The sequence below is a fragment of the Protomyctophum parallelum genome (genome assembly GCF_964188405.1).
Source record: "Protomyctophum parallelum genome assembly, chromosome: 14".
Lineage (NCBI taxonomy): Eukaryota > Metazoa > Chordata > Actinopteri > Myctophiformes > Myctophidae > Protomyctophum > Protomyctophum parallelum.
In genome coordinates, this window is record NC_139709.1 from 19,346,427 (window position 1) to 19,373,450 (window position 27,024).

The 27,024-nt window shown below is 45.0% G+C and overlaps 1 protein-coding gene across 1 annotated transcript; it reads left to right on the forward strand.

The window, feature by feature from the left end:
- Positions 1 to 1,694: 1,694 nt before the first annotated feature.
- Positions 1,695 to 6,702, forward strand: LOC310870093 (uncharacterized protein). The gene is made up of 7 exons (XM_083781127.1): positions 1,695 to 2,048; positions 2,852 to 2,948; positions 3,108 to 3,238; positions 3,716 to 3,896; positions 4,231 to 4,399; positions 4,535 to 4,733; positions 5,054 to 6,702. The coding sequence occupies exons 6-7, from the start codon at positions 4,629 to 4,631 to the stop codon at positions 6,254 to 6,256; spliced, it is 1,308 nt and encodes a 435-aa protein (XP_083637253.1). The 5' UTR covers positions 1,695 to 2,048; positions 2,852 to 2,948; positions 3,108 to 3,238; positions 3,716 to 3,896; positions 4,231 to 4,399; positions 4,535 to 4,628; the 3' UTR covers positions 6,257 to 6,702.
- The last annotated feature ends 20,322 nt before the right edge of the window (positions 6,703 to 27,024 follow it).

Here is a 27,024-nt window from a genome sequence, read left to right on the forward strand (position 1 = left end):
ATAAAACGCACCTTTTACATGGATTGGACAATAGCCTATAAGTTATGTAATATAATATTTTTTTCTGTTTAAGTTTTACTGTGCTACACTTTACTGTTAATCATTTTGTATTCAATCAAAGTTAGCCTAAGCCTGCACCAGTGCACCTACTATTTCAAATTCAACTCTCTGTAAAAAGAAAAAGAATCACTGGCCGCAGATTACATCATGGAGCGAAGACGGTGTAAATTTCTTTAATAAAGACACCAGAAATTGTGAGACAGATTTTAATTAGGTGCTCCGAGATAAACACACGGTGGCGGTATAATTCAACGATTCTGGAGGTTCCAAACCGGCCAGAAAATGAAAATGAAGTCCATTTCCGTATCCGCTCTAATGCAAAAGAATAATAATAAAAATGCAAAGCGGGAGCTTTGAATTTGTAATGTGAACACAACACTCTCCAGCTAGGTTTTAAAACCTAACGTGAGTGTTACCACTTTGTGTCTGCATGATGGATTAGTAGTCCAAACTTGTGTTTGTCCGCGTTAAAAAAAAATACGAATGAGTTATGAGATTATATATAAATGTGTTTTTCTTTTGCCATTTAGCACTAGCTAATGCTAACAGCACTTTACAGTAGGCTACCCGGTAGCCTATAATACGTCTTAGCTAGATACGTCTTAAATTAGCCCTGGTGTGTTAGCGCGTTCCCACAAACGCACTGGACCAGGGCTAGTCTTAAAGGTCACTGTCAAACCTTGTCATTTATTTATTTTCCATTCTGACATGTGTAGGCTACTGTGCAGTGGTGCAAACTTAACTAACTATATTTGAAGGTGGTAGTATTAGTGTATTATGATTTTGTTTTATTTGGTTAAATAAAAACAAAAAGGTTTTGGCTTAAAGGTTTTAAGCACTGTACATTCTGTGATTTCTGTCCGATAGTTTGAGATCAGTAAAGAGCCTCGGCATCTGCCCAAGCCAGCTCTTTAATAAACAGAAAATATATTTTCTTGTTATTGCCAATTTCAGCCAATCAGGAGAGAGTGCCCATTAAATAAGTGTTCCAGTTCCAAATTAGTCTGCTCATTTCTTTGTCATCACTTCCAATTTCACTTGTTTAAACAGACTACAGGCCTGTCTGTGTGAGTTCTCTCCCTGATTGGATCAAATTGGTAACCTGACCTGAAACTGCATTTTCAGTTTACTATTATTTTAACAAATTTAATTTACAATACCCTACCTAGGTACAATGTATCAGCCATCTCATACTTTACCCAGCTCCTTCAACACTTCTCATTCAACTCCCTTCAACTCTTCTCTTCTTTTCACTAAATGCACTTTTTGACCATTGGCTATATTTGGCAAGTGTTGCAGAGTTTTATGTGGTATACAATCCATGCGATTTAATAGCTTTCTTTTCTTATTTCAACAGCATGCCAAAGCGGTGTGCCATTGGAGGGTGCAGTAACTCCAACTATGATGGAGTTACTTTGCACTGTTGGCCCAAAAATGAGAATGTTGCTCATAAGTGGGACCTCTTTGCGCGGATCAAGCGAGCAGATTGGGTAAATGGAATCCCGGGCGTGTCCATTATATGTGGAAGCCACTTTCTGCCGTCTGACTATGACAACTATGGGCAGTGGAAAGCTGGAATGATCTCAAGGCTGAGACTGAATAATGATGCCGTGCCAACGGTCAATGTCAGCTCTGGTGCTACAGACACGGGTGTTCAACAGCAAAGGCGCTGTGTTATCGGAGGGTGCAGTAACTCCGACTATGATGGATTTACTTTGCACTTTTGGCCTACGAATGAGAATCTTGCTCGTAAGTGGGACCTCTTTGCACAGATCAAGAGAACGGACTGGGTTCATGGAATTCCGGGTGTGTCCAATATATGTGGGATCCACTTTCTGCCGTCCGACTACCACCAGTGGAAAGCTGGTTTGTCCCCGAGGCTGAGACTGAAAAGCCATGCCGTTCCGTCAGTCCATGTCAGTGTTGGTGCTCCGGACACAGGTGTTCAGCAGCAATCGCAAAACCCTGCAGTGGTCGAGGTCAACCGGGTGAGTGTTCATCATTGAGGCATTGGCATGTACATTTTTTTTCACAACCACAAAAAACAAAACATTATTTGGCTAGTTATTTTTGAGGGGTGCTAGCCCCTCCTATGCCCAGCTTTCCGGGTTTGTGTAAACGCAAACACTGAAGACAAAAGTGAAGACGGAAAAGTGAGGACGCAAATTGTGATTGGACGGAATGAGAGGATGTATGATGATAAGGGCACCCCTCATTTCACATGGGTGTGATTTTTAAACTTAAGATACCACCAAGGGTTCCATTTCATCCTATGCAGGACCCTCATTTGCAAGTGGTCATGAAAAAAAAGGAAATTATTCCTAGACCAGAGAACCAGGGACCTTTCCTTTTCAAAATAATGAATCTATCGACTCCCTAAGGATAAACGATACATTACTATTATAGGTGGGTTATGATCATACATCCTGATGTGAAAGAAAATATTTCTAAAAAAAATAAGTTGTTGATGAAAGCGTCATCATAGCGAACCAATCACAAAGGTCGTCATACCCCCATATTTTCCAGAAAATAGCCTTTTTTTCCTCTCTCTCGCAAAGCCATGCCTATTTTTGCCAGCTAAATAAATAGTGAACCGTCCACATTTGAAGGGCATGCCCTTTTCCTGTGGCTGCCACAAAACAAAACGCCTCTACGAAAATTAATTATTAGATGAACGGTTAGACTGTGGTGTCACCAGACACCACAGTCAAAAAGCAACTCCTCTCTGTTACAGTGTTTTTTTCTACCGTTGCATGTTGGAAATGGTTCTACGTTCTGCGTTTTTGAATAGAGCCTTGCAGCTGACACTAACAAAGAAGACGACTCTTCATCCTCAGTGTCTGACTCCGATGACTCTTCTTCCATCTCCGTATCTGACATTGATGTTGGTGAGTCAACTCAACACTCTTGCTTCCAATACCAGAATTGTGTCATCAAGGTTGAGCGGACTCACACATAGTAGGTTGGCACTTGGCACACATGACAACAGGCACTGGAGGCACTTTCTTTTTGGGGGGCTAATAACTGTCTGTTTGTTCTCACCACAGAAAACTCTGTCAGTGAAAAAGCCCAGGACAAATGTGGAGTTTCAGCTTGTCTAGTGCGGAACGACACAGGTTTTCCATCTAGAAACCGCAAGATTCTGAGGACCGCTGCTGAGGAGTCAAAAGCACATGCTGTAAGTGATATATCACCAAAATGTTTGTTACCACTACAATGTAGATAAAGTTGTTTTATGGAACAATTATTTACACACACTCAAGCAGTCAAGATATATGCCCTATGTTTCTGGTTTTTTCCACAATCACCAGGGATATATGTCACCATCCCCCGGACCCTCAGTCACGTTATTGCTTACAAATTGGAAACGGGAAACTGCTATACATTAAAGTTTTAATGAACATACTCTTATTTATCTTGCTTAAATGACACCCGACCACCATCAAATTTACTGCACTGAGTTGTGCAAGTTACATTATGCAGATCTTCTTTTGGTGAAATCTGATACATAATTGAATAGAGATTATAGTTATTTTGTGTTGTCCCTGCTAAAAACAGGTTTTTCAGGTTCAGTAATCATTTCTAGATTGTACAATCAAATTATAGAAGAAGATATAAACATATTCTTTCCTGACATGTTCCAAATTGTTCCTAGGATTTTCTTTCGCAGTTCAAACTTTCCAGGGACATAGCTTGTCAAACTGATGGTTGCCAGACTGACTCTCGACAGAAGAGATCGGTTGCCACCCAGTCCACGGTCATCAGAGCTGACCCCCGACTGAAAAGATCTTACGGCACCCAAGTCTCCTGGACCAGGAGACTCACCAAAAGTCAAGGTCTGTCACATTACAACGATTACAACATTTAAGTTGACATTTAATTGTCATACTTTTTGCATTGAACATTGGACCGTTACAATTTGTATTTCTGTTTCACTATTTAGGCTTCGTAATAACAAATTGAGGGCAGATATGGCAAATAACTTAAATATACAAAGAAATCATCAACATGGAAACGATTGACGATTATGCAAATATAATTACCATTATCTCAAATAATTGCGCAGGCGATCATGTAATAATTGTGTTAGGCCTGCATAATATAGGTTACACATGTTTTAATAGTTACGCCAGTTTGAAAGTGGCTAAACAGGCATTGTTTTCTAATTAGGTACTCAGATAAGTGTGCTTTCTGTGAGTGTTGGCATCGGTACACCATTCCAATGGAAAAGACCACCTCCTGTCCAGAGCTCAACATTCCGGAAGCCCTTTCTACCCTCTAAAAGACGACGGCTGAAACTAGATGATGGTGAATCTGTATTGACAGAGGCCACACTATCGTAAGTCGGCTCCAAAGCATAATCGTGATCGCTAGTTCAATAGAACTATTATAGTAGTAACACAATTACTGGACTGTCATTTCTGGCATTGTTGACATTTGTTTAATGTTGCATTTTTCCCTTCTCATTGGGCAGACAAGCATCACCCTCCATAAATCATGTCCCTACATATGTTGTGGATGAATACTGTCTCCTCCAACTGTTTGAAGAGTGTCCAGTGTGTGGCTCCATGTGTGAAGTCCAGAAGACGACAATAGAGACCTTCCTGACTATTCATCAGCTGTGCCCCCAATGCCACTTCAACAGAAACTGGAGGAGTCAGCAAATGGAGAAGGTATATCTAGTTTCGGGTATCAGTGGCCACTATTTGCGTGGCCAAAACACAAAAAACATGGCAGCCAATCTTTGTGTAAAAAATATATAACCTATTGTTTGGAAAATAAAATAAAAACATTGTAGCCATACATGTTGCGATGTAACAAGAGTGGCATGCAGCTCCTAAAGTTTTGCACATACACTACTAACCATCTCAGCTAACTGTTAATAAATGGTTAATTATCGATTAAAACATTTGGCAAACTTTCATACATTACAAACCAAACTACACTACCGAACAAACTGCAGACATTACCGCTCATCTCTGCTCTCTTACAGGCAGTGCCCTCGGGTGACGTTCACAGCTGCACCAGTGATCCAGAGAGTTCTGCCATTACTGCAACTGTTGGTTTTAGTGATGAAAACAACTCCTCCGATGAAGGACAAAGTAGCGAGGTGGATGGTGGAGATTGCAATTCAGACAGCGATTGGGATCCCGTGGAGCACCACAATGGAGACATCGAGCTTGCAGACAGTGAGTCTGATGCAGATGGCAGACATGACGTGGCTTTCCGCCAACTGTGTCCTGAATGCGGAAAATATTTCTTTAGGCAGACTCACACATGTGAGAACAAAAAGCCCTATTCTTGTAATGTGTGTGGCAAGAGATATGTATGTGAGGTTACTCTAAAAGCTCACAGCTCACAGCATGAGGATGGCTACAAGCATGTGTGTAAGTACTGTTTATCAACCTTCACAACGAGGGCAGACAAACTTGCACACGACAAGAGGCATCCCCCTAGAAAGCAGCCCTATCAATGTCCTGACTGTCCACGGGTGTTTGCCAAGATCAAAGAGCGCCGTAAACACCTGCTGAGTCACAGAGGCCCCAAAAGACACATTTGTCACACATGTAGCATGGAGTTTTTCTGTCTCAGTTCACTGGAGAGGCATATGGTTGTGCACACAAAAGCAAAGCAGTTTGTATGTGAGGTGCGCTCATTCACACAAACAAACCACCACCTCAAATCACAAATGCTTGGCCACACAGGAGAGAACCCCTATCAATGTCAGCACTGTGACAAGTCCTTTAATCACAATGTTAGCCTGAAGAGTCACATCCAGCGTTATCATGGACAAGTCCCTGACCCAGGGGAGAATGTTCAGATGGAGAAGACAAGTTGGAATGAGTCTGAGGTAGAAAAAGATGAGACAAATGAAATGGAGAGCAGTGATGTTGATGCTGAGAAGGCTAAAACGGATGAAATGGAGAGCAGTGGTGTTGATACTGATGAGGCCGCTGAGCGAAGTAACACATTGTGCAACCCTGATGATGAGCAGTTACAGTGGGTACCAAAAAAAAAGAGATACAAATATAAGTCCACAGGCAGACCTAGAGGAAGGCCTAAGAAAAATACATTGCTCATTGATGCAAACCAATTGAAGAGACCGCTATGTGTTGGTGACGAGAATGACAAAGTCCAGGGGTACTCGACAGACGAGGAGCGAGAGCATGACAGTGACTTTGAACCAATGAAGTGAGAACCAAGAAAGAAGGGTGGGGCAGCTGGGGCCCAATTCCAAGGACAGAGGGAGATGTAGAGGAAAGCGCAAATAGAATCCATTGGTCAGCCAGCTGTCCTGTAAATCAGTTCTCAAACGTCCCCAGTGGTCACCATTATTACATTACATGTACCAGTAAATACAACTAGAGAACATACAAGATGATCAGTTTCACTATTATCTTTATACCTACCTGCTGTAAGTATCGGTAACAGTTCCTTGAAATTAGAAAGGTTGAGAATCAGTGGTGTAATCTTTCTTTTTTTTTGCTCGTGCAGAGATGATTCAAATAAAGAGTATAAATTCAAATGTGAGGGAGGGCATGTTATACTAACTATTTCGCAGGATCTACTTCAACATTTATTTTGAATGGAACATGTTGACCTTGGTTGAGTGACTTTTTTACCTTTTTGATGAACCTGTGTCCTGGCAAATTCCACATCAGTTACAGTATATACTGTAGTTGCAGGACACTGCCAAAGACACCAGGAGCTGCCAGACAGCAAACTGGTGCTGACCGGTGCCCAACACATGGGCACCGGTCACGAGGACGTCCCATACTAACATGTGGATGTACTCAAGAAAGATGCAGGAGTGCCAAGCACCAACGAGCTGGCCGGATGTATGGAGAACCGGGATGACTGGAAGCGAAGATGGAAGGCTCGCCTGAGGACGATCTAGAGCAGGGGTATTCAACTGGCGGACCGCGGTCCGCGACCGGACCGCGGACCACCTCTTTGCGGACCACCCAAAAAAAAAAAAAAAAAGGTTTTCTTTTTTTTTTTTTTTTTTAAGTTAATAATATAAATAACATCAGATGGTATACATTTCTCATGTGAAATTGCTGCAAAGGCCCCCAAAATGTCCCCCAAGGGCCCCCAAAATTCTGGCGCGCGCTACGCACGCACAGTGTGGCCTGCCAGGGCGTATAACTCCCGGCCTGATTTGGAGTTCCACTCCAGGCCTGCACTCTGCACCCCATTATTAGTTGGGTGGAAGGGGATCTGATTTGTATAAGCTTGGCTTGACCATACTAAACGGGCATAGAGCCCCGCTCTCCGATGGACGCCGCGCATGGGACCGGACCTCTGTCTTATTCAAAAAAATATTTGTGGACCTTCATCATTTCTAGTTGAGGACCCCTGATCTAGAGAGAGAGAGAGAGACTGTCATTAAAAAGCTAATTAAACAGGAATAATGTCAAATGGCAGCAGATTCTGTTTGTCTTGTAAATTGTGGTCCCAGGGAAATTGGGGAAATGAAATTTGAATCTTATCAAACAGGGATCCATGACCCAATGCATATCAAATTTGGTGTCCTTGCTGTTCCTGAAGAATGACGGAGGTTAAAATGATCTATTTGTTCTGGAAGAAGAGATTGAAATAATAATAATTGTGTGTGTGTGTGTGTGTGTGTGTGTGTGTGTGTGTGTGTGAGGGAGTGTGTGAGTGAGTGAGTGAGTGAATACTGATGATTTTGCTCATAGCTGGGTACCATCCGATTCCTAGCATGCTATTACACATGGTAACCTTGCGTCACCAGGCTAATTATACGGTAGCAGAGGATACTCTGGGGTCCGGAAGCAAGCTGGATCGGGCCTCTTGTCACATTTGGTTTCACTCGTTGACTTATCTACACTACATTGTATTTGCACTGCAGTCTACCAACATGATACTTGTTGTCTTGGTATTTTAAAACATGAAGAGAGCAAATTTTACTACGTTGTCAGTGCAACAACACAGTCATCTGTGCAGCCCACTTCAGTGATGAGAACTACATGCCACTGCCAGGGGATCTCATGGAGCACAGGCTGGCCCTGGGTTTCAAAGCTCTGAATCGCGTGAGGCTGAAACCAAATGCAGTGCCTTGCATCCAGTCACCTGTTCATGGTGGAGCCTCTACTCACCGAGGGGCACTTTATCTAGGTTAGCTCTAAATTAATTTAGCTCTATATGCCACCAAAATGTGGAACGCCCTACCAACAGTCATGCAAATCCCTTGACTCCTTCAAAACCACTCTCAAAGGGCACCACCTACGGACGGCTGCAATTCGAAACTGGCCCCCGTAAAATCTGAATCCACCACATCAGACACCACCCACCCCTTTTCCCCCTCACTGTATATATTTTTTCCCCTTTTTACCTCTGATGATTTCCTGTTTTTGGCTATATAGAAGTGTATATTTGTACTAGGGCCGGGACTAATTGCGATTAATTACGATTAACTACAGAAAAATTAATGTATTTAAAAAATTAACGCATTTTAATCGCACTATTCTTTTCACCGCGGAACGTTGTCACTGGACAGTTTTCAGACGGACCTGTGCACCAAGTGTCCGTGTCCTCTTCAGACAATAACACCACCAGAAACCGCAGACAGTTCACCAGACTGGGGGAAGCCGCTGAGATCACTTTGCTTGTCCCCGTGGATTGGAAATAGGATTTAAAAGGCTATCCGATGGTAGCGTGGATTACAGCACAGTTGTGTGCAATTATTCAATAAAGAATTATTACCCCTATTACTACAAAAACAATGTTTTATTGCTTAAACTTATGTATTCACTATTCATTGATTCACTAGTATACCAAAAAAATGTGAGTAAAATGCGATTAATCTAGATGAATTCATCACAAAGCCTCTGATTAATTAGATTTTTTTTTTTAATCGAGTCCCAGCTCTAATTTGTACGTCTCTAAATGTTATGATGAACCCTATTGTAAACAAGTGTAATGCTTTATGGTGTCGTCCACAGTTAACAGTTTTGTATTGAGTTGTGCTTGAGATGTACTGTAATTCTCCAATCTGTTAATAAATATTTCAATCAATGTTAGAGTGACGCTGCAAATAGCTCACATATTTGCACATGATACTGTAGTGTGTACATATAGGTCATCACACATTGAATATGACTCTTCCCACCCTCATCTGGATGGGGGCTCATATCACCAACGTTTTTACACATCTTCACCATAGTTGAATATGGAACATCTCTAAGTCTAACATTAATAATGTTACTGTATAGGGTGACCAGATCCAAACTGTTAATTTTAGGGACAGTCACAGAAGTATCGCTGGTGTGAGACAGGGGGACGGGATGGGGTTATCAACATATTAGCCTATAGCTGTGAAAGATTTCAAGTAAATTGCACGCTGCGTTCGTGATTTGAGGCTTTTTGTTCAAAACGGGGCCAATTCTGCAAACTTTGAAAGCCAATGTTAGCTAATTAGGATGGAATATGAAATAGCGGACAGATATTGAACACGTGACTAGATTGAGATAGTGTGTAGCGATGTGCAGGATTTCTGGACAGAATCTGGAGGAGTAGGCCTATAAAAAATATATTTTTCAAAAGTCAGCGCTATAACAGGCCGTTCTGGAAAATTTGGGGCAGAGAGGTTCATCATTGGCATCTAGGGAGTGTGCGTGCAGTAAAATACGGCAACGACCGGGTTTGCCAGACGGAGTGCAAAACATATATCTCTCACTGTATGAGACAACATTAGATTTAGTACATAATTCTACAACTCTATTACACTGGAGAGGAGAGTCGAACCTATCATTCTTACTTCTAGCAGGTAGAAATTGAATAATAGTGAAATAAAACGGTTTCTTGTTGTGATGGCCAGTAGGCCTACAGCAGTTTGTATGTGAGGTGCAGTGCCAGCGCTCATTCACCCAAACAAACCACCTCAAATCCCACATGCGTGTCCACACAGGAGATAAACCCTATCAATGTCAGCAAGTCCTTTAACAAGTCCTTTAATCACAATGTTAGCCTGAAGAGTCACATCCAGCGTTATCATGGACAAGTCCCTGACCCAGGGGAGAAAGTTCTGCTGGAGAAGAGAAGACAAGAAGGAATGAGTCTGAGGGAGAAAAAGATGAGACTCAAGAAATGGAGAGCAGTGCTGTTGATGCTGAGGAGGTTGAGCGAAGTACACATTGTGCAACTCTGGGAATGGTGGTGATGAGGAGAAGGTGGAAAAAAGAAGGTTCAAATAAAAAGGCAGTGATCACCTCAGATGACATGAACCAATTGAAGAGACAGATATGCATCAGAGATGAGAATGAGGAAGGTCAGGGCAACGGTCACATCCAGCGTTATCATGGACAATTCCCTGACCCAGGGGAGAATGTTCAGATGGAAGTAAACAAGTAGGAATGAGTCTGAGGTAGAAAAAGATGAGACGAATGAAATGGAGAGCAGTGATGTTGATGCTGAGAAGGCTAAAATGGATGAAATGGAGAACAGTGGTGTTGATATACTGATGAGGCCACTGAGCAAAGTAACACTTTGTCAACCCTGATGATGAGCAGTTACAGCGGGTACCAATTTTTTTTAGATACAAAAATTACAAATAGTCCACAGGCAGACCTAGAGGAAGGCCTAAGAAAAATACATTGCTCGGCCTAAGATGACGCAAACCAATTGAAGAGACCGTTATGTGTTGGTGACGAGAATGACAAAGGCCAGGGGAACTCGACAGACGAGGAGCGAGAGCATGACAGTGACTTTGAACCAGTGAAGTGAGAACCAAGAAAGAAGGGTGGGGCAGCTGGGGTCCAATTCCAAGGACAGAGGGAGATGTAGAGGAAAGCGCAAATAGAGTCTATTCGTCTGGCTGCTGTCCTGTCAGTTCTCAAACTTGCGAGTCTGGTGACCCCAGCGGTCACCATTATTACATTACATGTACCAGTAAAACTAGAGGACATACAAGATGATCAGTTTCACTATTATCTTTATCTTTATACCTACCTGCTGTAAGTATCTAACAGTTCCTTGAAATTAGAAAGGTTGAGAATCACTGGTGTTTCTTTTTTGCTATTGCTGACTGAAATAAAAATGTCTTGTGCAGAGGAGATTCAAATAAAGAGTAGAAATTTAAATGTGAGGAAGAACATGTTATACTATTTGGCAGGATATACTTTGACATTTTGTTTTGAATGGAACATGTTGACCTCGGTTGAGAGTGACTGCCTTTTTGATGAACCTATGTCCTGGCAAATTCCACATCAGTTACAGTATTTACTGTATCATCAAAAAGCTAATCAAACAGGAATAATGTCAAATGGCAGCAGATTATGTTATTACACAATATTGTGTTGTAAATTGTGGTCCCAGGAATATGAAAATTGAATCTTATCCAACAATGCATATACAATTGGGTGTCCTTGACTCCTTGCTGTTCCTGAAGAATGGCTGAGGTTAAAATGATCTGTTAGTTCTGGAAGAAGAGATTGAAATAAAATATTCTATACGTGTGTGACTGTGTGTGTGTGTGTGTGTGTTTGTGTGTGTTTGTGTGTGTGTGTGTGTGTGTGTGTGTGTGTGTGTGTGTGTGTGTGTGTGTGTGTGTGTGTGTGTGTGTGTGTGTGTGTGTGTGTGTGTGTGTGTGTGTGTGTGTGTGTGTGTGTGTGTGTGTGTGTGTGTGTGTGTGTGTGTATGTGTGTGTCCTTAACATAACACAATAATTCATTTGTTTCATACATACTGTTGGGGACTATTACATAAAAGTAAATAAAAGAAAATACAGATTACAGACTCACTGAGAAAAACACGTTGCTAGCTGGGCAGAAGAGGGCGCTCTGAGCTGCTCAAGCAAGCAGGAGCAGTGATCAGTCCTGTCCTCTTGTCACAGGCTCCGTCTTTTGAGCTAATTTAGAACTTCCTGTCTGAGAGCTAGCTAATTTAAGACATCCGGTTACCTTCAGAATAAAATAAGGTTATTTAATTAATAATTATTACATTACATTATTAGTATTATTATTACATTACAGTTATTGTAAAGACACACATTATGTTTCTGTGTAAAAATAAGTAATTAAATAACATCAAAAAGTTATCTAAATGGATAAATGCTATTCACTGGAGTGAATATTCTATTATATTCTAAAAACGACTTATAAATCCTAAAGCCTTGTTTATACTTCACTGTGCAACGGTCCTATGCTGGACAATAGCAGATATGCAAACTCACAGCACATCTCATTCAAGACACTGAACTTGCAGATCTGCCATTTTTGAACACACTATAAAGTTAACCATTTATCATGCTGCTCTACGTGGCACTGCATTCTGTGACATTAAACCAAATGGCATTTTCCACTCTACGACACTACTGTTCTACATTTTTGTCTAATAAAATAGGCTATTAATTTAATCAATCAAACTGCATTAACTAACAGAGATACTACTAACCAAGCTATCCATGTCAACATGCTCTATAGGAGTCTCAATAACAGGTATAAGTAACGTTTAATGTTTAGTAATTTTTAATGTAGCAGAAGAGGCCATTCATTGAACAGAGTTTTGCACAATTTTAACATCCCAGATCGATTGAAATATGAATCTACTGTGCTGTGCTACACCATGATATATTAAGAGTACAATAACATTCCATTGTGAATAAAAACGTATTAACCACAGTGTAATGCTAAAGGTTTCATCACAGGGCTGTCTGCTTCATGTAATATCATTAAAAGTGTTGTTGGTGACAGTTATATGAGTTGGAAGCATTAAGACCCATTTTAACCCTCAATGGCTTCCTTTCTGACAAATAACGTTATTGTAAAAAAAAAAAAAAAAAGATTCACGCGTTCATATGTAGCTATTTTGCATTAGAAGCGGATGGGACCAAGGGACCCGGATGTAACGTAGGAGGACTACAAATTATGACTACAATAGATTCGCGGTTAAATCTCGCGGGCGTGGCCTCACACCGGAAGGAAGTGCCGTCGTCCTCAAATACGGAAGAGACGCGTGGAGGTCGGCTTGGTCAGTGTTTGTTTGGAAGTGCCACGTCACCATCTTCCGGGTCCGTCTTCGGAGCAAGTAAGTGATTAAATGTTATTTAATACTTAACGCTGTTGTTGTTTTTGTGTTCAAACGTCTATCACTTGAAGTTACTTGTTATGATGTTTATATATGATGTTTGTACGAAACCGTAAAACAGTGTTTCAGTAGAATGGTTACTGTTGAAGGTTTATAAACAACGGCCCGTCGATGACCGAGTGTTTTTCCTTCTTACCAAAACAAACACAATTGTTTTTCCATCTAGTCGAGGTCCATTATTCATTAAGTATTTGAGCCACGGACCACCATGTTACATTTATAGACTCACATTAGAAATGAGCGAGTTATGATTAAAAGAACGTATAAGACGTATGATCTTGGCTCTTTGCTCTTTAACGGCTAGCTAACTAGGCTAGCTAGCTTCTAGCCTGTTTGTTGGTGAAAGACCATTGATCATTATGACTTGCTGTTTGCTGTATCTGTTTTTTTTAAATAGCAAAATACTGGGTCAATTGTCTGACTTTGATTGCTTAAAGTAGACCTGCATAAAATTCTGTACTGCAGCTATTTACAACCAGGTAGTGTATAAGTTAAATTGAATTGTTGTACTTTCAAAAGGGTTTTTTGGGGCACCTAAGGTGTTAGATCTCATTCTTCTGCCCTTTGTTTCATTGCACACATGTTAAAGCATTGGTCTAAAACTACATAGCCTATATCCATTGAAAACTCTACTTTTTAGATTGTATTATTACAAAATATACACTAAACAACTTCAGTCCTATATTTCTTTACTTTTACTTACTTTTACTTTAACCTAGTGGGGGAGTGGTTAGTGGGTGGAGGAGTGATTATGCAAGAAATTAGGGTTGTGGACAAGTATCTATTGTCACACCCATTCAAGTGGTGCTAAAATTTCAGGATTCTTTGCATGGCTTATTCTCTGCTTTGGGGTTTCTGTTTCAACAAGTTTTAGATGGTCATATCTCCTTCAATTATTGTCCAATTTCATTGAATGATACATCATATGAAAGCTTACATTCTGTACTTTAATAATTTACTGTAATCTGTAAAAATCGAGTTGAGGCATATTCTGCTGGCACTGGTCACAGATTCTAAACACAACAAGTAACTTAAAAAGTGATAACATGTTTGAGCCACGGACCACCATTTCACATTAATAGACTCTCACAATGGTGGTCAGTGGCTCAAATGGGTCTGAGAGACTAGATGGCGTCAAATGTTGGTCTGTGGTTCAAACGCTGAATAAATAATCGACTAGAGGTGAGAAGAGTATTGTTTGGTAGGTAAAGGACACACATTCTGTGAAAATTGGCGCGAAGCAACAAACATTCTTTGAAATTGGTGGGAAACGATCCCGGGCACTCATGTTAACAAAGCTCAGTCACTAACCACTATGCTACAATCAGCATTATATAATTAAAGGATCAAAAGTAGCAATCTTCTACATTCTCTAATTGTGTAGTTTTTTGGAAATTAAGCAGATGCTTAACAACAATTGAACTATTGAGAGTGTAAAGATCTACTATTGGGGTCAATTTGGTTACCTAAATTAAATTGCTCTGTATTGTGACAGTAATCATTGCTATAGAGTGTGTGTTCAGTAACAGTGTTAAATAGCTCTATAGTGTGACAGAAATCATTGCTATAGTGTGTGTTCAGTAACAGTGTTAAATAGATATTGTGACAGTAATCATTGCTATAGTGTGTGTTCAGTAACAGTGTTAAATAGCTCTATATTGTGACAGTAATCATTGCTATAGTGTTTGTTCAGTAACAGAGGTCTCCCGGTCTCTCCAGCTTTTTGTTAAACACAGTCCCATAGTCACAGTACCTCCCATTCACTCCCACTCAGTCCCATTCACTCCCATTCACTTTTATTCACTCCCATTCAGTCACATAGTAACAGTACATCCCATTCAGTCCCATTCACTCCCATAGTATCAGTCCCATAGTAACAATACCTCCCATTCACTCCCATCCACTCCCATGCACTCCCATAGTATCAGTCCCATAGTAACAGTACCTCCCTTTCACTCCCATTCAGTCCCATAGTATCAGTAACTCCCATTATCTTGCAACACAGCAGCCAAGTATATGCAGAACACGTATACACGCATTTGACATAACACAAACAACAAGACAATTTACATACATAAAGACATGAAGACAAGAGCAATATCCACCGCTTTGATTATCCTGTGGCTACTACAACTCCTGATTAAACCCTTTTCTATTTATTAAAGAGCTGGAGAGACAGGAATATTCCTGTTACTGAACACACACTATAGCAATTATTACTGTCACAATAACTTTGTACTTTTGCTACTGATGTTTGTGTGCAACATTTGAGCTGGTGTCAAGTCACCTTAATTCAAGTGATAGATTATATACAGGGGCATGCCATATGGTCTACCTGCACAGCCTTTGTGATTACTGGTAGATCACGATGTACCTTTTGGGCACCCCTGCAATACAGGATTCCTGTCCAGAATTGTTTTTTATTAAATATAGAGGGTTTAAGTGTAGGGTTTGTCATGTTGGTGTTCTCTATAACTTTTCGTCCTGGGCATGACGTTAAACTGTCCAGTGTAACTCCAAGTTACATGGGGTGGGTATGGTTTGAGAGTTTGTGATGCTCAGTTCTTTTTTTGCGTCTCGGTTCCTCAGGTGGAAGCTGCATAGTTGGGTTTTTGATGGGTTGGGTTTCAAGTGGCTGGTCGTTTGTTTAGATATTGAAAAGGAGGGGGGCGAGCGCGCTACCTTGTGGGAGGCCGTTCTTTTCGGCTTTCCATTTACTCCTCTGGTCATTTAACTGAACATAGAAGCGCCTGTTGTTGAGGAGGCTTTTCCTGACCATTGTGCGGTGTTGGACAGTGTCGTAGGCAGCAGAGAGATCTCTGAATGCTGCTCCAGTTATTTGTTTCCCCTCAAACCCATCCTCAATGTGTTGGGTGAGGTTGAGCTCTGTCCAGCACAGGAGCGGCTGGGACGGAAACCAGCTTGGTCTTTAGTCAGCTTGGTATCTATGAGTGGCAACAAGGCGTTGGAGTAGCAGCTTCTCATATAGCCTTGTAGGTGATGCAGAGGGAAATGGGTCGGTAGCTCTTTGTGGATAATGGGTCTATGCCAGGTTTAGGGATTGCAACCACGTTGGCCTTTTCCCAGACAGAAGGGATGGTTTTCTGTGCTATGCATGTGTTCAGCATCCCCACAAGCCAGGTCTTTGCGTTGGGTCCCAGGTGCTGTAACATTTCTGCCAGTAGGTCATCAATCCCTGCTGCTTTTCCGGGTTTCAACTTTCCCATTGCAGTTTCAAGTTCTTCTAGGTCGAAGGGTTTGGTTTGAGGGCTGGCTGATTGTGGTTGGTCTGATACCACTGTGCGATGGTATTCTCCTGTGGGTCGGTGGCGGTCTTGGTCACAACTGGTGGCCAACAGTTGTAACCAACACCGCCACCGACCCACATAGAATACCATCGCACAGTGGTATCAGACCAACCACAATCAGCCAGCCCTCAAACCAAACCCTTCGACTTAGAAGAACGTGAAACTGCAATGGGAAAGTTGAAACCCGGAAAAGCAGCAGGGATTGATGGCATACTGGCAGAAATGATACAGCACCTGGGACCTATCGCAAGGACCTGGCTTGTGGGGATGCTGAACACATGCATAGCACAGAAAACCATCCCTTCTGTTTGGAAAAAGGCTGGAGTAGTTGCAATCCCTAAACCTGGCAAAGACCCATTATCCCCGAAGAGCTACCGACCCATTTCCCTCCTCTGCATCACCTACAAGCTCTATGAGAGGCACTACAATTTCTGAACAGACTATATTTACATCAATATGTCTGGGTCCCCACCTACTCACTCAGGGTTGACGTGCCACACCTGCAGTGATGGGAGTGGCACCAAAATGTGGTATTTTGATTGTTTAATGGGGGCACTCCCTTAGTATAAAAGTGTATGTTTTGTGTACACATGACCTGATGAAGATCAAATGGATCGAAACGCTGTCAGTATTTCAACAAAGAACGTCTTTCTTATACCTGTGGTGTGCGGGCTCCATCCAATACCTACACCAGTTGTGATGCAACAGAGTTTGCTGTGACCGTTGTGAATTATGGGTGGTGTGGTTTTTGCCAAGACGGTGGATTGTGGCCCATGCCTTCCTGCTGTTATTTGACATGTTGGTGTTCTCTATATCTTTTCGTCCTGGGCATGACGTTAAACTGTTCCGTTCGAGAGGACCAGTGACCCTCGAATGTAAACGGCCACGAAAGGAAATTATGTGTGTGTGAGGTGTTCTCTATAGGTTGGGTTTCAGGTGGTTGTATTGTAGTAGCTTGACATTTCTTGGAGGGCACTTTCAAGGACAGACTCAATCTTCTGGAAGTCTGCTTGTTGGGTCGTAATGCAGAGGTTGTCGGCGTAGATGAAACGCTGGCATTAGGCATTGGGTAGTGGCTGGTCGTTTGTGTAGATATTGAAAAGGAGGGGGGCGAGCACGCTACCTTGTTGGAGGCCGTTCTTTTGGGCTTTCCATTTACTCCTCTGGTCATTTAACTGGACATAGAAGTGCCTGTTGTTGAGGAGGCTTTTCCTGACCATTGTGCGGTGTTGGACAGTGTCGTAGGCAGCAGAGAGATCTCTGAATGCTGCTCCAGTTATTTGTTTCCCCTCAAACCCATCCTCAATGTGTTGGGTGAGGTTGAGCTCTGTCCAGCACAGGAGCGGCTGGGACGGAAACCAGCTTGGTCTTTAGTCAGCTTGGTATCTATGAGTGGCAACAAGGCGTTGGAGTAGCAGCTTCTCATATAGCCTTGTAGGTAATGCAGAGGGAAATGGGTCGGTAGCTCTTTGTGGATAATGGGTCTATGCCAGGTTTAGGGATTGCAACCACGTTGGCCTTTTCCCAGACAGAAGGGATGGTTTTCTGTGCTATGCATGTGTTCAGCATCCCCACAAGCCAGGTCTTTGCGTTGGGTCCCAGGTGCTGTAACATTTCTGCCAGTAGGTCATCAATCCCTGCTGCTTTTCCGGGTTTCAACTTTCCCATTGCAGTTTCAAGTTCTTCTAGGTCGAAGGGTTTGGTTTGAGGGCTGGCTGATTGTGGTTGGTCTGATACCACTGTGCGATGGTATTCTCCTGTGGGTCGGTGGCGGTCTTGGTCACAACTGGTGGCCAACAGTTGTAACCAACACCGCCACCGACCCACATAGAATACCATCGCACAGTGGTATCAGACCAACCACAATCAGCCAGCCCTCAAACCAAACCCTTCGACTTAGAAGAACGTGAAACTGCAATGGGAAAGTTGAAACCCGGAAAAGCAGCAGGGATTGATGGCATACTGGCAGAAATGATACAGCACCTGGGACCTATCGCAAGGACCTGGCTTGTGGGGATGCTGAACACATGCATAGCACAGAAAACCATCCCTTCTGTTTGGAAAAAGGCTGGAGTAGTTGCAATCCCTAAACCTGGCAAAGACCCATTATCCCCGAAGAGCTACCGACCCATTTCCCTCCTCTGCATCACCTACAAGCTCTATGAGAGGCACTACAATTTCTGAACAGACTATATTTACATCAATATGTCTGGGTCCCCACCTACTCACTCAGGGTTGACGTGTCACACCTGCAGTGATGGGAGGGGCACCAAAATGTGGTATTTTGATTGTTTAATGGGGGCACTCCCTTAGTATAAAAGTGTATGTTTTGTGTACACATGACCTGATGAAGATCAAATGGATCGAAACGCTGTCAGTATTTCAACAAAGAACGTCTTTCTTATACCTGTGGTGTGCGGGCTCCATCCAATACCTACACCAGTTGTGATGCAACAGAGTTTGCTGTGACCGTTGTGAATTATGGGTGGTGTGGTTTTTGCCAAGACGGTGGATTGTGGCCCATGCCTTCCTGCTGTTATTTGACATGTTGGTGTTCTCTATATCTTTTCGTCCTGGGCATGACGTTAAACTGTTCCGTTCGAGAGGACCAGCGACCCTCGAATGTAAACGGCCACGAAAGGAAATTATGTGTGTGTGAGGTGTTCTCTATAGGTTGGGTTTCAGGTGGTTGTATTGTAGTAGCTTGACATTTCTTGGAGGGCACTTTCAAGGACAGACTCAATCTTCTGGAAGTCTGCTTGTTGGGTCGTAATGCAGAGGTTGTCGGCGTAGATGAAACGCTGGCATTAGGCATTGGGTAGTGGCTGGTCGTTTGTGTAGATATTGAAAAGGAGGGGGGCGAGCACGCTACCTTGTTGGAGGCCGTTCTTTTGGGCTTTCCATTTACTCCTCTGGTCATTTAACTGGACATAGAAGCGCCTGTTGTTGAGGCTTTTCCTGACCATTGTGCGGTGTTGGACAGTGTCGTAGGCAGCAGAGAGATCTCTGAATGCTGCTCCAGTTATTTGTTTCCCCTCAAACCCATCCTCAATGTGTTGGGTGAGGTTGAGCTCTGTCCAGCACAGGAGCGGCTGGGACGGAAACCAGCTTGGTCTTTAGTCAGCTTGGTATCTATGAGTGGCAACAAGGCGTTGGAGTAGCAGCTTCTCATATAGCCTTGTAGGTGATGCAGAGGGAAATGGGTCGGTAGCTCTTTGTGGATAATGGGTCTTTGCCAGGTTTAGGGATTGCAACCACTTTGGCCTTTTCCCAGACAGAAGGGATGGTTTTCTGTGCTATGCATGTGTTCAGCATCCCCACAAGCCAGGTCTTTGCGTTGGGTCCCAGGTGCTGTAACATTTCTGCCAGTAGGTCATCAATCCCTGCTGCTTTTCCGGGTTTCAACTTTCCCATTGCAGTTTCACGTTCTAAGTCGAAGGGTTTGGTTTGAGGGCTGGCTGATTGTGGTTGGTCTGATACCACTGTGCGATGGTATTCTCCTGTGGGTCGGTGGCGGTCTTGGTCACAACTGGTGGCCAACAGTTGTAACCAACACCGCCACTGACCCACATAGAATACCATCGCACAGTGGTATCAGACCAACCACAATCATCCAGCCCTCAAACCAAACCCTTCGACTTAGAAGAACGTGAAACTGCAATGGGAAAGTTGAAACCCGGAAAAGCAGCAGGGATTGATGGCATACTGGCAGAAATGATACAGCACCTGGGACCTATCGCAAGGACCTGGCTTGTGGGGATGCTGAACACATGCATAGCACAGAAAACCATCCCTTCTGTTTGGAAAAAGGCTGGAGTAGTTGCAATCCCTAAACCTGGCAGAGACCCATTATCCCCGAAGAGCTACCGACCCATTTCCCTCCTCTGCATCACGTCTTTCTTATACCTGTGGTGTGCGGGCTCCATCCAATACCTACACCAGTTGTGATGCAACAGAGTTTGCTGTGACCGTTGTGAATTATGGGTGGTGTGGTCTTTGCCAAGACGGTGGATTGTGGCCCATGCCTTCCTGCTGTTATTTGTCATTATGGTGTTCTCTATATCTTTTCGTCCTGGGCATGACGTTAAACTGTTCCGTTCGAGAGGACCGGCGACCCTCGAATGTAAACGGCCACGAAAGGAAACTGTGTGTGTGAGGTGTTCTCTATCATTTCATTCCAGACTTCACTGTCTATCTCCTGTGTTTTCCATTCATCTTGAGCGTTACACAGTCGTCTGATGTGCGGGGGGAGGTGCCGGCTAGCGCATAAAGGCACGGACGGGACAGGTGTTGTCTTGACCCATCCCGTGATGATGCGACAGGTGTCATTTAGGGCTGTGTCGACCAATTTGGTGTGACGTGATCGGCTCCAGCTTGAGCAGGCATACTCTGCTGTAGAGAAAGACAGGGCCATGGCAGTTGCACGGATTGTTTGTGGGTCTGCGCCCCACTTGGGAGTTCACTAGTTTTCACAGGATGTTATTGTGGGTGTTGACCGTGGCTTTTGTGTTCTCCAGGTGTTTTTTTGAAGAAGAGTGTCCTGTCCAGTGTAACTCCAAGATACATGGGGTGGGTATGGTTGGAGAGTTTGTGACCATCCCAAGTGACGCTCAGTTCTTTTCTCGCGTCTCGGTTCCTCAGGTGGAAGCTGCATAGTTGGGTTTGTGTGTCTTTCTTTTTCTGTCTTTCTTTCTTAGGACGGAGATCAAGGTAGACGCCATAGGAAGGCTCAACACTAGCCGATGCCCCTAGAGATCCATCCCAAAGCTTCCCTCAGGGAGCACAGCAAGCCAGCTAGCCAGCAAGCCTGCCCAGTCAGCCAACGCAGCCAGTCAGCTCCGCCAGTCAGCCAGTGTAGAAAGTCAGGCTGCCAAGCCAGAGCATATCAGCCCTTGCAGTCAGCCATTGCAGCCATACCAGCCTTGCTCAGTCAACTCAGCCAGGCCTCTCTTGAGGCCTGGCTCTCTGTCTGCCTGGCCCGGTCTGCCCTGCCCTGCCTTGCAGCAACAGAACCAGCCTTTCTGGAAAGCCAGCCAGCTCAGAATGCGAGCTGAGCAAGCCAGTGCAGCAGCAAGCCCAGACTAGGTTACCGCAGCCTTACTGTGCAGCCACAGCCACTCAGTCTAGACCAGCAGGAGCTGGCCAGGCTCCAACCCTTGCAGCGCAGCCTTAGGCCGGACAGTCCCCCTGCCTGCACTTTGTTGCCTTCCTGGCCTGTCTGCCTGCCTAGGCGCCTCGGTCTTCCTGTCTGTCTGCCTTGGCCTGCCAGTCTGAAACTGGTTTAGACTAACTGCGTGCTTGCCAGCTGCGCTGGCTTGCTGAGCTCGTATTCTGAGCTGGCTGGCTTGCCAGCAAGGCTGGTTCTGTTGCTGCAAGGCAGGGCGGGGGCAGACCGGGCCAGGCAGACAGAGCCAGGCCTCGAGAGAGGCCTGGCTGAGCTGACTGAGCAAGGCTGGTATGGCTACAATGGTTGACTGCAAGGGCTGATGTGCGCTGGCTTGGCAGCCTGACTTTCTACACTGGCTGACTGGCGGAGCTGGCTGGCTGCGTTGGCTGACTGGGCGGGCTTGCTGGCTAGCTGGCTTGCTGGACTCCCTGAGGGAAGCTTTGGGATGGATCTCTAGGGGCATCGGCTTGTGTTGAGCCTTCCAACGGCGTCTACCTTGATCTTCGTCCTAAGAAAGAAAGACAGAAAAAGAAACACACACACAAACTCAACTATGCAGCTTCCACATGAGGAAGGCAGGTAGGCACGCAGGCAGGCACAAGCTGCCTGCGTGCTTGCTTCGCCCTCCAGTTGCTGCTCCAGTTATTTGTTTTCCCTCAAACCCATCCTCAATGTGTTGGGTGAGGTTGAGCTCTGTCCAGCACAGGACGGGACGGAAACCAGCTTGGTCTTTAGTCAGCTTGGTGTCTATGAGTGGTATGAGGCGTTGGAGTAGCAGCCTCTCTTGTAGGTGATGCAGAGGAGGGAAATGGGTCGGTAGCTCTTTGAGGATGATGGGTCTTTGCCAGGTTTGGGGATTGCAACCACTTTGGCTTTTCTCCAGACAGAAGGGATGGTTTTCTGTGCCATGCATGTGTTCAGCATCCCCACGAGCCAGGTCTTTGCGTTAGGTTCCAGGTGCTGTATAATTTCTGCCAGTATGTCATCAATCCCTGCTGCTTTTCCGGGTTTCAACTTTCCCATTGCAGTTTTGAGTTCTTCTAGGTCGAAGGGTTTGGTTTGAGGGCTGGCTGATTGTGGTTGGTCTGATACCACTGTGCGATGGTATTCTCCTGTGGGTCGTGGCGGTGTTGGTTACGACTGTTGGCCACCAGTTGTGATGCAACAGAGTTCGCTGTGACCGTTGTGAATTATGGGTGGCTCCCTGAGGTCCTTGATCGCCATTGGGTCCAACAGTGGTCATTGAAGCGTGCACACACATGCACACATGCACCTACACACACAGGGGCACATGCGTATGCACACCTGGACCTTTAAATGAACAACAACACAAAAACTACGGCACTGGTGTCGGACTTCTGGTTTACCGGAACGGGGTTCAACTCCCTGCAGTGCCCTGCTCAATGTGTTGTATTTCATTCATTGGTCCATGGTCTCAGGTCATTGAGCGGCGCGCTATAGTGTGCGATTCTTCATCATTGTTGAGGATTTTTTAAAGGTGAAAATCAAGGAAAAGCAAAAGGCTATAGTCCATGGTCACGGACCGCATACTGGTCAAGGTCATTTATACTGGTGAAGATCATTTACTAGTCTTCTAAAGGTCATTTATACTGGTGAAGATCATTTACTAGTCTTCTAAAGGTCATTTATACTGGTCAAGGTCAATTACTAGTCTCATGAAGGTAATTTATACTGGTCACAGTCATATACTGGTCACGGTCATTTCTACGGGTGAAGGTCATTTATACTGGTCAAGGTCATTTGTACTTGTCAAGGTCATTTATACTGGTCAAGGTCATTTACTAGTCTTATTGAAGGTAATTTATACTGCTCAAGGTCATTGATATTGGTCAAGGTCATTAAGTGGCACGCTATAGTGCGCGATTCTTCATCATTGTTGAGGATTTGAAAAAAGGTTAAATTGCAGAAAAGCGAAAGGCTAAAGTCCATGGTCACGGAGGGCATACTATAGTATGTTGTTTTTCTTTTTTTTGGTGGTGTGCGGGCTCCATCCAATAACTACACCAGTTGTGATGCAATAGAGTTGGCTGTGACCGTTGTGAATTATGGGTGGTGTGGTCTTTGCCAAGACGGTGGATTGTGTCCCATGCCTTCCTGCTGTTATTTGTCATGTTGGTGTTCTCTATATCTTTTCGTCCTGGGCATGACGTTAAACTGTTCCGTTCGAGAGGACCGGCGACCCTCGAATGTAAACAGGTGTTGGGACAGGGTCAGGTGTTGTCTTGATGCATCCTATGATGATGCCACAGGTGTCATTTAGGGCTGTGTCGACCAATTTGGTGTGACGGGATAGGCTTGTAGGTGATGCAGAGGAGGGAAATGGGTCGGTAGCTCTTTGGGGATAATGGGTCTTTGCCAGGTTTAGGGATTGCAACCACTTTGGCCTTTTTCCAGACAGAAGGGATGGTTTTCTGTGCTATGCATGTGTTCAGCATCCCCACAAGCCAGGTCTTTCCGTTAGGTCCCAGGTGCTGTATCATTTCTGCTAGTAGGTCATCAATCCCTGCTGCTTTTCCGGGTTTCAACTTTCCCATTGCAGTTTCACGTTCTTCTAGGTCGAAGGGTTTGGTTTGAAGGCTGGCTGATTGTGGTTGGTCTGATACCACTGTGCGATGGTATTCTCCTGTGGGTTGGTGGCGGTCTTGGTCACAACTGGTGGCCAACAGTTGTAACCAACACCGCCACCGACCCACATAGAATACCATCGCACAGTGGTATCAGACCAACCATAATCAGCCATCACTCAAACCAAACCCTTCGACCTAGAAGAACTTGAAACTGCAATGGGAAAGTTGAAACCCGGAAAAGCAGCAGGGATTGATGACCTACTGGCAGAAATGATACAGCACCTGGGACCTAACTCAAGGCCCTGGCTTGTGGGGATGCTGAACACATGCACAGCACAGAAAACCACCCCTTCTGTCTGGAAAAAGGCCAAAGTGGTTGCATTCCCTAAACCTGGCAAAGACCCATTATCCCTGAAGAGCTACCGACCCATTTCCCTCCTCTGCATCACGTCTTTCTTATACCTGTGGTGTGCGGGCTCCATCCAATACCTACACTAGTTGTGATGCAACAGAATTTGCTGTGACCGTTGTGAATTATGGGTGGTGTGGTCTTTGCCAAGACGGTGGATTGTGGCCCATGCCTTCCTGCTGTTATTTGTCATTTGTCATTATGGTGTTCTCTATATCTTTTCGTCCTGGGCATGACGTTAAACTGTTCCGTTTGAGAGGACTGGCGACCCTCGAATGTAAACAGCCACGAAAGGAAACTGTGTGTGTGAGGTGTTCTCTATCATTTCATTCCAGACTTCACTGTCTATCTCCTGTGTTTTCCATTCATCTTGAGCGTTACACAGTCGTCTGATGTGCGGGGGGAGGTGCCGGCTAGCGCATAAAGGCACGGACGGGACAGGTGTTTTCTTGACCCATCCCGTGATGATGCGACAGGTGTCATTTAGGGCTGTGTCGACCAATTTGGTGTGACGTGATCGGCTCCAGCTTGAGCAGGAATACTCTGCTGTAGAGAAAGACAGGGCCATGGCAGTTGCACAGATTGTTTGTGGGTCTGCGCCCCACTTGGGAGTTCACTAGTTTTCACAGGATGTTATTGTGGGTGTTGACCGTGGCTTTTGTGTTCTCCAGGTGTTTTTTTGAAGAAGAGTGTCCTGTCCAGTGTAACTCCAAGATACATGGGGTGGGTATGGTTGGAGAGTTTGTGACCATCCCAAGTGACGCTCAGTTCTTTTCTCGCGTCTCGGTTCCTCAGGTGGAAGCTGCATAGTTGGGTTTGTGTGTGTCTTTCTTTTTCTGTCTTTCTTTCTTAGGACGGAGATCAAGGTAGACGCCATAGGAAGGCTCAACACTAGCCGATGCCCCTAGAGATCCATCCCAAAGCTTCCCTCAGGGAGCACAGCAAGCCAGCTAGCCAGCAAGCCTGCCCAGTCAGCCAACGCAGCCAGTCAGCTCCGCCAGTCAGCCAGTGTAGAAAGTCAGGCTGCCAAGCCAGAGCATATCAGCCCTTGCAGTCAGCCATTGCAGCCATACCAGCCTTGCTCAGTCAGCTCAGCCAGGCCTCTCTTGAGGCCTGGCTCTCTGTCTGCCTGGCCCGGTCTGCCCTGCCCTGCCTTGCAGCAACAGAACCAGCCTTTCTGGAAAGCCAGCCAGCTCAGAATGCGAGCTGAGCAAGCCAGTGCAGCAGCAAGCCCAGACTAGGTTACCGCAGCCTTACTGTGCAGCCACAGCCACTCAGTCTAGACCAGCAGGAGCTGGCCAGGCTCCAACCCTTGCAGCGCAGCCGTAGGCCGGATAGTCCCCCTGCCTGCACTTTGTTGCCTTCCTGGCCTGTCTGCCTGCCTAGGCGCCTCGGTCTTCCTGTCTGTCTGCCTTGGCCTGCCAGTCTGAAACTGGTTTAGACTAACTGCGTGCTTGCCAGCTGCGCTGGCTTGCTGAGCTCGTATTCTGAGCTGGCTGGCTTGCCAGCAAGGCTGGTTCTGTTGCTGCAAGGCAGGGCGGGGCAGACCGGGCCAGGCAGACAGAGAGCCAGGCCTCGAGAGAGGCCTGGCTGAGCTGACTGAGCAAGGCTGGTATGGCTACAATGGTTGACTGCAAGGGCTGATGTGCGCTGGCTTGGCAGCCTGACTTTCTACACTGGCTGACTGGCGGAGCTGGCTGGCTGCGTTGGCTGACTGGGCGGGCTTGCTGGCTAGCTGGCTTGCTGGACTCCCTGAGGGAAGCTTTGGGATGGATCTCTAGGGGCATCGGCTTGTGTTGAGCCTTCCAACGGCGTCTACCTTGATCTTCGTCCTAAGAAAGAAAGAAAGAAAGACAGAAAAAGAAACACACAAACAAACTCAACTATGCAGCTTCCACATGAGGAAGGCAGGCAGGCACGCAGGCAGGCACAAGCTGCCTGCGTGCTTGCTTCGCCCTCCAGTTGCTGCTCCAGTTATTTGTTTTCCCTCAAACCCATCCTCAATGTGTTGGGTGAGGTTGAGCTCTGTCCAGCACAGGACAGGACGGAAACCAGCTTGGTCTTTAGTCAGCTTGGTGTCTATGAGTGGTATGAGGCGTTGGAGTAGCAGCCTATCTTGTAGGTGATGCAGAGGAGGGAAATGGGTCGGTAGCTCTTTGAGGATGATGGGTCTTTGCCAGGTTTGGGGATTGCAACCACTTTGGCCTTTCTCCAGACAGAAGGGATGGTTTTCTGTGCCATGCATGTGTTCAGCATCCCCACGAGCCAGGTCTTTGCGTTAGGTTCCAGGTGCTGTATAATTTCTGCCAGTATGTCATCAATCCCTGCTGCTTTTCCGGGTTTCAACTTTCCCATTGCAGTTTTGAGTTCTTCTAGGTCGAA